This window comes from Olea europaea, chromosome 1, assembly GCF_002742605.1.
Source record: "Olea europaea var. sylvestris chromosome 1, O_europaea_v1, whole genome shotgun sequence".
NCBI classification, from domain to species: domain Eukaryota; kingdom Viridiplantae; phylum Streptophyta; class Magnoliopsida; order Lamiales; family Oleaceae; genus Olea; species Olea europaea.
The window spans coordinates 6,216,385-6,226,662 of record NC_036237.1 but is presented as its reverse complement, the minus strand read 5'-3'; the positions used below and the strand labels follow the sequence as shown (position 1 = coordinate 6,226,662).

General features: G+C 34.3%; 1 protein-coding gene across 5 annotated transcripts; it reads left to right on the top strand.

Annotated features, from left to right (window-relative positions):
- Positions 1-3,316: 3,316 nt before the first annotated feature.
- LOC111386290 (potassium transporter 2-like) lies at positions 3,317-10,278 on the top strand. 5 transcript variants are annotated; one of them, XM_023010780.1, is made up of 10 exons: positions 3,317-3,467; positions 4,235-4,328; positions 4,470-4,701; positions 4,776-5,024; positions 5,108-5,161; positions 6,463-6,723; positions 7,036-7,088; positions 7,286-7,403; positions 8,274-8,528; positions 8,930-10,278. In XM_023010780.1, exons 2-10 carry the CDS (start codon positions 4,290-4,292, stop codon positions 10,051-10,053), a joined length of 2,385 nt encoding a protein of 794 aa, XP_022866548.1. In that variant the 5' UTR covers positions 3,317-3,467; positions 4,235-4,289; the 3' UTR covers positions 10,054-10,278. The 5 variants fall into 5 exon arrangements, with proteins under 5 accessions (XP_022866548.1, XP_022866726.1, XP_022866774.1 ...); XM_023010958.1 differs by lacking the exon at positions 3,317-3,467 and adding an exon at positions 3,656-3,673; XM_023011006.1 differs by lacking the exon at positions 3,317-3,467 and adding an exon at positions 3,713-3,785.

Here is a 10,278-nt window from a genome sequence, read left to right as displayed (position 1 = left end):
CTGAGGAGTTTTTTTTTTTTTTTTTTTTTGGATATGGTGGAAATTGGTTTTCCCGATTACTTTAGCAAATTTTTTTTTTTCATTTTTTTTTATAGCAACGAAAACAAATTTTTATCTCTAATTGTAAAAAAAATAATTCCCTTTAATTAACAATTTTCATATAAAACAAAGTCAAGTGAACACCAAAAAATAGATGATTTTCTTGAATTTTTGGCAATGGAAACAAATTTCATTCCCAATACCAATAAAATTTATCCCTTTAATTGACAATTTTCATGTAAAACAAAGTCAAACGAATATCAAAAAATAGATGATTTTCTTGAATTTTTATTTTTTTTATTTTTGACAATGGAAACAAATTTCATCCCCAATACTAGTAAAATTTATCTATTTAATTGACAATTTTCATGTAAAATAAAGCAAAACGAATACAAAAAAATACTTTTATTTCAACAAATTGATCCTAAAAAATTAACATATCAAACACAATAATTTACAATTCCCAGAAAAATAATTTCTAGGCTGTTCAATTCCTTGAAATTCGTTTTCTTTCCATCCAAATTCCATTTTCGCAATCAAATGGATCCTAAGATTAATAAGTAAACGAATTCCAGCTATTTCATTACACTGTGACTGTAAAGCTGTAATAGAGCTTGTAAATCAATCCCACTAAAATAAGAAGATGAATAAACATATTCAAATAATATTTAAGTCGGTTAATACCTTAAAAGAAACGTGATTTCTCTCAGACAATTTAACCAAAATTTTACCAAAAATATGTGTTAATTAGTCATTGAGGGGATGGGCTTAAACCTGTAAGCGAGTCATCTTTGAGAGTAACCGAGGTGGGAATTCTCGGGAGGTGTAGGTCACACACATCCTTGAACGACTCATTTATGTAAGAGTTGTCATGAGATCGTGACTATGTGATTGGGCTATTTTCTAGAGATTCTTACTAGAATTAAGATAAGAGCGCATGGCCATTAACAACGCTACCCGCTATAAATTGAATCTAAATCGATATTGTGTGTGGAACAATTAAAGTTTGTCAGAGGGACCTAATTCAAGAATTATTCCATTATGACTCTCTCAAACGAAAATTATTATTACTAAGTGAGAGATTGTTGAGAATAAGTTTAAAAAACTTTCAAATCTAAACATTTAAATTTCAGTTTTCAGTTTTAATTTTTTAGTTTTTGATTTTAATTTTTAGATTTATTGCAAAAAAAATTAATCTCATTATTATATTTGTAACTTATGTTGAATTTGATTAATTTTCATTATGAGAGTGTTGAAATTTTATACTATAAAAAGGGGTGGATTTCACACGACAAATCAAACACAAAAATACTCTCTAGTCCTTTCATACTACTCTCTAGTTATTTTATATTATTTTCTTCTATAAATTTTGGCAATTGATAAGGACTTGTTCTTTCTCCCCCTGTAGTTGTGCTCATAGAAGGAAAATCAATTGCGAGTTATAAATGTTTTATTTTGGAGTCGTGCAGAGTTGAAAGTACCCACACAATGACGTTAGGACAGCGGTTATCGCGAATCTTTTATGCCATTTTTTCTAACTCTATTCTCATATTTATTTTATTTGACTCATAATTGATAATTTATTACACAAATTATGTTATTTTACAATAGATTGTATGGACAGAATTAAACCTGACAAAAAATGAATTTAAAAAACTTTATAACAAATATGGACTAATTGTCCAACTAATTTGCACCTAAAAAGAACACAATAAAATACATAATAAAATTGTTTTTTAAACATAAAAAATAAAAATTCAATGACAGTGTGTAATAAAAATGTATGATATATTTTTGAGAAATATATATTTATATAGTTTCGGCACTGTTTTCAAAAGTTAAAAAAGAGTTTGATACCATATATTTCATTTCCTATGAGAAATCCCAGAAGGAAGATAATTGGAGATTCACACGGTGTCATCTTTGACAATTAATTATTGCCGACAATAAGCTGTGGATAAAGAGCAAACATTCTTACAATTGGGAAAAATCTTTTCGTTCATTTTTTTCGTATAAAAAATAAACAATACCAGACATAATAGTAAAGTATTACTATATTTTGCCTCTAGGGCACATCTCCAAGTGGTAAAAAGGGAGGGTGAAGAAATCCAGCTTTACTTGAGGCTGTCGCGTCAAGGATTCGAATCCTGAAATATAGATTTGGCTCTTGGGTAAGTGCAAGCGTACAAACAGCCTTCCACCCTGTATCCTTGGAGGCATAATCTGCGATTTACCTCTCTCACGATACTCCAGGACAGGGGCGATGGGGGACCCTTAAGGTTGGGGTTCAACCTTTTTTTTTTTTTTTTTTTTTTTTTTTTTTTTTTTTTTTTATTTTGTTATAATATAATATTACCAGCACTCCATGTAATGGTTAGGCTGCCTAGAAAGAGACTATAGTAGGTTTGACACTTGGCAAGTTTGAGCATAACAAGGACGAATAATTTGGTCCCTTATTCTGTTGGGCATAAATAATATAGCCTTAGAGATCTGAATTGAACTGTATTGAATTCATATTATGACCAAACTATTCTCGTTTAGGAGACTAATTAACTTGACTTGACGTGATACGAGCTAGTTGTAAATTTGCATAGTTTTTCTTGAAAAGAAATATTAAGGTCCGTTTGGTACACATTAATATAAAAATGAGAATAAAAAATATAATCGTTATGGGGTCCCACACAAGAGATAGAAATTCGAATTTGGTGACTTGATGTGATGGATAACGATCTTATTTTTTATTTTAATGAAGAAAAAATGGAAAACAAATAGGGGCTAAATTTGATGGAAACAATTATTATAAATCTTGTTGGTCATTGATATAATATTTAAGAAGGGTCATTTGAATTTTAGACGAATCCAAAATCTGTTGTTCTCTAATACTATAACAAAAGCATTGTTAATGGTATTTTAAAGGATTTCAACCAACAAACATTTCAGCATAAAAAATTGAAGAATTAAGCTAAAGTGATCGAATTGATTAACAGAAAGGGTGACCGATCCTCACACTTTGCGTGATCTCGCGTGAGTGTTAGAATAGCGAAACCCAAAATTGAATGGCTCGTTGAAAAAAAAATATCACCCACCTTACCATCATAATACAATTAGAAAAATAACCAGCTTCCACCTCACTTTTAACTGATTGACAGGAAAGAAATGGCGATATTAAAAGGTGCCTTAAAAATCTGTTCTGCAGTAGTTTTTAACTTTTATAAATAATATAATAAATAGTTGATAAATGTTGAAGCTTTGAACGCATTATGGGTCCACACACAGTCACATGGTGCTGTCTCTACTCACAAGATGATACTGTATGACATAGTACACTCCAATACCTTTTATCTCTCACAATATTCAAGGCCTTTAGAAAAATCGTATCCATTTTTGTTTTTGGAACTGGTGATGGAATCATAAATTGATCAACAAAGGTAAGAGTTGCTAATTAGTTTCAAGTCGAATTTAATGGTGAATTCTGTCCCATGACCCATTTCTTCAAGTTAATATCAGTACATATACATGTGTGTATCTATCTGTATGTATATATTTGCAGGTTTTGGGGGTACTTAAATTCGACTTTATTCATGTGGGCTCAAGTTGGTAGGATTGCTTTGATAATGCACCTGTCGTTGATCATGTGATTTTGGTTTTCTTGCCCACTGGCTTGTACCTTCTATTGTTTTTGTATAATGTATTTTGTCATCCTCGAAAAAACCTAACGATTAGTACCTCCGATTTATGTGTAAACTGTAAGAATTTTGATTGTTTCAATCTATCTTTATCTATACTTGGTGGGTTTGTCCTCGCTTATTTTGGAGGCAGAAAGTCACTGAAGAATCGGGTACTTTTTGTTATTGTCAACCACAAAAAGGGAAGAAAGTGTATCAAATGGATGAGTTGAATTTATTAGGCACTCACATTTTATTAATGATTTTCGATAAGGGGTGATGAGATTAGAGTTACTTTGAGGCCCCTTTTAATGTTCTAACATATGTCATCTTATTGAAAATTCTCAAGGCCTGAATATGCCACATGGGTTTAGTGAGAAGTAGGCAAATGTTTGTTGCTTTTTACTTATTTTTGGTTGGAAACTAGAGTTATTAGGCCTTATCAATTTGGTGTTTTCTTGTAGTATTATCTCTTCATTTTTTTTTTTTTTTGGCAATTACCTTATATCTGCTTCTATGACAATCTACAGTTAACTATTACGATTAACAGCAATTTTGCAAAAAAAGATTTGACATTCAAGAACCATGGATCTTGACTATGGAAAGTGCTGGGGCACTTCAAAGGTTTGTAATTTCCTTTTCTTGTTGCTTTGTCTACACTATTTATTTTGCAGTGTTTGTTAGAAATGTGTGTTAAAATTTCCATTGAACATTCTTTCTAGGCTACATTCTTGGAATATTAATAGTTAAATTGGTTTTCAAAAGGATTCTTGGAAGACCACTCTGCTTTTAGCGTATCAGAGTCTTGGTGTTGTGTATGGAGACCTTAGCATTTCCCCTCTCTACGTGTACAAGAGCACATTTGCAGATGACATTCACCACTCAGAGACAAATGAAGAGATTTTTGGTGTTCTTTCGTTTGTTTTCTGGACATTAACTCTTGTTCCTTTATTCAAATATGTCTTTATTGTGCTTCGAGCGGATGATAATGGAGAGGGTAAGATACGAATGGATAATTCTCTTTGTTGCTCTAGTCATTCATTGGTAGTCCCTAACTCGAGATTGCTGTAGGGGGCACTTTTGCTCTCTATTCCTTGATCTGCAGGCATGCTAAAGTTAGCCTTCTTCCAAATCGACAAGTAGCAGATGAAGCTCTTTCTACCTATAAGTTTGAACGCCCCCCAGAGCCAAAGAATAATAGTTCAAGGGTGAAGTTGGTGCTTGACAAGCATAAATCCTTGCACACTGCTTTGCTAATTTTGGTTCTTCTCGGCACTTGTATGGTCATTGGAGATGGATTGCTTACTCCAGCAATATCTGGTTGATAACTTCTCTATCACAATTTTTTTTTTTGACTTTGATTTGAACATTGTAGTTTAATAGCAATTCGTTTTGTTTTGCAGTTTTTTCAGCAGTTTCTGGCTTAGAGTTATCCATGTCTAAGGATCAGCATCAATGTAAGCTTCTTTCTTTGTAAGCGTAGTTTTATGCCTGCTTTCTACTCCATCAAACTTGACGTTCACACATGATGATAAGGGCTAAAGATGAATAAGCAATCAAATTTGTTCAAAGATTGTACAAGAAAGATAAGGAAAAGAAGCTTGTATTGAGAATTTGTGTAATAATTTAATCCTTCCATTTCCTTCCTTCCTTTATTTCTATAGCTTTCGGCTGCTAAAAGAGAAAGGGAAAAATAACAAAGACAATAGAATTAATTATTCCCCTGCGAAAAGATGTGAAATCTTTGACTGATCCATTTTTTACTCTCATTATTAGTGCTGGGACACATGTATTAAAAAGCTCGTACGCAATTTCACTGAAATCTTTGTAATTGAGGTTACACAAAAACAGAACCCGAATGCATGTGCATTAAAGTTTCATGTTCTTGCTGAATTATTTTATTGGACATCTCAGAGCCTTTGCTTTTATATTTCTTGTTTGCTTCAGCAACCAATGTCTGGTTGCCTGCAAAATTTTGTCCTTGACTATTTTTTCAACTAATAATGATTTCCTTTTCCATATGCTTACAAATGAAATGAATTATAACTTGTGGCTTATTAGAAGACTTGACATAGGATAACTCAAATTAGTCAGAAATCTAATAATACTCCCTCCGTCCCATAAAGATAGGAATGCTTTCCTTTTTTATTTGTCTCAAATTATAGACCACTTTCCATGTTGAGAGTATAGTTGATTTTTTAGTTTTCTAATTTGCCCCTATATAATGTGCCTTGTTATTGACAAATATGAACTATTCCTATTTAGACGGCCATTCTATGTAGGGATATATTAGGAAAAATGTGAGTAAAATTTATATTTCCAACTATATTAATTACATTTTCTTAATCTGTGTGAAAATGAAAGCAAGCCTATTTTTATGGGATGGAGGGAGTAATACGACTTTGTGGAGTTTATTTTTCAAAAAGAAAGAGAAAATTTTTCATGTCGGTGCTAGCTGTTTTTGCTGAAACTTTGATGGACTGCATCGAGTCAGAAGGTAAATGGGTTTTTTGTGCTATGGAATTACTCTTGGATATAGCTGGTCACTGAATCATCCTGGGAAGGTTTGTAGAAAATATACATTTGATCTCAGATGCTAGGACCATTCAAATTGATCCCATCAGCATGAATATTTCTGTTTTTCTTATATTTCAATGCATCATAGAGCATTTCCTGCTCAACTGATAGATGAAATAGTAAATTGTTGATTCTTCCCTGTTATGTCCTTTTTATGTCTGTGTCTATTTCCTATTTGCAGATGCTGTGATTCCAATTACTTGCTTCATACTAGTGTGCCTATTTGCTTTACAACACTTCGGCACGCATCGCGTTGGTTTCTGTTTTGCGCCAGTTGTGCTGACTTGGTTAATATGCATCAGTGCTCTTGGTTTGTACAACATTATACACTGGAATCCACATGTTTATCAAGCACTTTCCCCGTATTACATGCTAAGGTTTTTGAAGAAGACAAGAAAAGGAGGATGGATGTCATTGGGTGGAATTCTTTTGTGCATAACAGGTGAATACCTTAAAATGTGTCCATAAAAAAAATGTAATGCATAGCATTTATGGACCTTCTTCAACAGTTTTAATAATTTCAGAATCCAGTGCGCTGCTAGCCATAAATGAAAAGGAAAAGTCTTTTGACATAAAGAAGCATATTTAAAACTTGCATTAGCTCATCAAACATGTCATTAAATTTTCTTTTGATAAGGTCAAATGGCGGTCTAAGTAATTGTTGTGATATACTTTGAAATGATCTTAAATAATGATATGCGAACATTAATTCACCACACTAGAATGACAATTTTCTTTATCAATTTGCCCTCAGGCTCAGAAGCAATGTTTGCTGATCTTGGACACTTCTCGTATACTGCAATTCAGGTACACTTTTACGAACTATTTTCATCTCTTTCATGACCTTTGGCAATAAAGGAGCACAGAAAATCTATTTTACCTATTTTCTAGGACTAACTTTATTAGGTATCTTCCTACTTGGTTTTGGAGTTTTATTTTTCTTTTCCTAATTGTCCAAGGATTTACTTTTAAGGTGGTTATTCTGGCTCTTTATTCTGTTGCAGATGGCTTTCACCTTCTTGGTTTATCCGGCACTCATTTTAGCATATATGGGTCAAGCAGCTTACTTATCAAAGCATCACCACACAATTCATGATATTGATTTTTATGTCTCTGTTCCAGGTATGACTCTGCCACTGTTGGACTCGGTTGAGAAGAGAATGCTTTTTAAAATTAACACAAGCATGTTTGGCTAAGATTAAAACACAAGTTTGGATATGTTAGTTGTTCTAAAAGTAACTCTTATGTTATCAAAGTAACTAACTTTGTTTCATCTTTATCCAATCAAAAAATTGTTTTTATAAAACTTATTTACTCTGTAAAACTTACTTATGAGTAAGCCTTTTAAGCTTAACCAAAAAACATCTATATATTATGCAGTGCCTCCTTGATATAGCGTTGCCACTGGTTGAACTAGATATAACACTAGGCAGTTATATTTAATAATTTTTCAGACTGATCTATAATCCTGTTATTTAAACATTGGTAAAGAGAGCATTTGCACTACATATTATTGCCATCCATCCCAGGGTTCTGTTACTATCTTCAGAAGACGTGACATCACATATGTCGTACTCAAAAATTTCTTTTAACTAAGCCAAAAGTTCATATACTTTATCAATAATAGCTACACAGATAATATGGAAACTATTGGCAATATATTCTGCAATTTTTTACATTGCAAGTGGCATTAACTGTGGCAGGATCTTAGTCTTCTTAACGTATTGGAAAAAAAATTCTTCCTGCAAAGATTGAGCTTGAAACATTCATGATTACTGAAGCACAATACTTGCATTTTTGGTCAACTGCTAATTCATGTCTTGATCTAAAGTGTTGCTTCTTTGTGTGTTCTTAGTTTTTCTTTGATTCCCAGACGATGGACTGAAAAGTATAAATTGAAATATGATTCAAGTAGAGAAAATTCTGTGCAATTGATTAGGATTTCATGCATGCTTCTATCAATAACATTGTCTCTCTATATTTTGCAAACAGAAAGCGTTAGGTGGCCAGTACTTGCGATAGCAATACTTGCTTCAGTTGTGGGAAGTCAAGCAATAATCAGTGGAACATTCTCTATAATCAACCAGAGTCAATCACTTGGTTGCTTTCCAAGGGTTAAGGTTGTTCACACGTCCGATAAGATACATGGCCAGATCTACATCCCTGAGATCAACTGGATGCTCATGATTCTTTGCATTGCTGTCACTGTTGGATTCAGGGACACAAAACACATGGGAAATGCATCAGGTGCGTCACACGCAATTATGCTTTTTTTTCCTGAGATTGTTATCATTTTAATCATCCCATTTGGCATCGAGTTGATGTTTAGCTGCATCAACTTAATACGTTACTTAGAAAAGGACTACATTATACTTATGCAGCATCGACTAGATTTGATAGTATCACGAACTAGATTTTAGCTTCTTTTTTGCCCTTCATTAATACCGTCATTGCTATCCAATCCTCCATGACAAAATGTCACGAGGGGACTAGGAACTAGATTTCATAATTAAAAGAAATCATTTATGCTCATTCACTATAGGAAACAAGAATAAATGGTCAAAATTTTACACCATATTTAATGTATAACTAAATTATGTGTTTTGGTGGACATCTATTTACTACAATCGTTATCCTATCATTTACAGGGTTGGCTGTAATGGCAGTGATGCTGGTGACTACTTGCCTCACTTCGTTGGTCATCATCCTCTGTTGGCAAAAACCTCCAATTGTGGCCTTCATCTTTCTACTTTTCTTTGGATCTATTGAATTACTCTACTTTTCTGCTTCTCTCGTCAAGTTCCGTGAAGGCGCCTGGCTTCCCATCCTCCTTGCACTCTTTCTTGTTAGCATTATGTTCATTTGGCACTATGCCACCATTAAGAAATACGAGTATGACCTCCAGAACAAGGTTTCTTTGGAGTGGCTATTGGCTTTAGGTCCCAGCCTAGGTATAGCTCGGGTCCCTGGCATTGGCATTGTGTTCAGTGATTTGACCTCTGGTATACCTGCAAACTTTTCTCGTTTCGTCACCAATCTCCCCGCTTTCCACCGTCTCCTTGTTTTCGTGTGTATAAAGTCAGTACCAGTACCATTTGTTCCCCCAGACGAGAGGTACCTCGTGGGCCGTGTGGGTCCTGCAGCTCATCGTTCATATAGGTGCATTGTACGATATGGATACCGTGATGTTCACCAGGATGTCGATTCTTTTGAATCTGAACTCATTAGTAGACTGGCGGATTTTATCCGTTATGATTGGGACAAGGAGCATGGCATTACAGATATATGCAATGAGGATGATGGCTATCGATCCGGTGCATCATCGAGTGAGTGTAGATTGGCAGTAATAGGAACAGTAGCAATCTCTGGAGGACCACCTTTCGAAACTGAGGAAACCGTGCAGCCAGCAAGTGTGTCTGTTGGTTTCCCAACAGTTGACAGTGTAACGGATATAGTTGAGATGGAGCCCTTGGACGTTGTTGAACGAAGAGTTCGGTTCGCTATAGACACCGACTCTGAAGCAGATCCAAGGTCGGAAATGGACGCTCAACAACGTGAAGAACTACATGATCTACAAGCAGCTCAACTAGCCGGGACTGCATTCATTCTCGGGAACTCCCATGTTAAGGCAAAACAAGGGTCGTCTCTGTTGAAAAGGTTGGCCATCAATTTTGGTTATAATTTCCTCAGAAGGAACTGCCGGGGGCCGGATGTGGTGTTGAAGGTGCCTCCAGCATCTCTTCTTGAGGTTGGCATGGTTTATGTTTTGTAAGCATGAAATGCAACTGTTGTTATTGCTTATCTCGTACAGTGTATCTAAGGACTAAGTGGAATGTGGAAGCAAGCTGATTTAGGAAAGTTGGAATGATAAATCACGTCCATTTTCATCAAAATGGAGTTTTGCTTATGATGTGTGCATATTATCCTACTTGCAACAAACAGAGTACGTGTATCTGTCGTTCTTTTCTTAATAGTATATTTTATGGGATTAATAACT

Bases quoted from the DNA above. Each gene is read 5' to 3' on its own strand.
- LOC111386290 (XM_023010780.1), top strand. From the start codon at position 4,290: ATGGATCTTGACTATGGAAAGTGCTGGGGCACTTCAAAG. The intron at 5,025-5,107 runs GTTGATAACTTC...TTTGTTTTGCAG, and splicing joins GCTTACTCCAGCAATATCTG to TTTTTTCAGCAGTTTCTGGC. The intron at 7,404-8,273 runs GTATGACTCTGC...TTTTGCAAACAG, and splicing joins TTTTTATGTCTCTGTTCCAG to AAAGCGTTAGGTGGCCAGTA.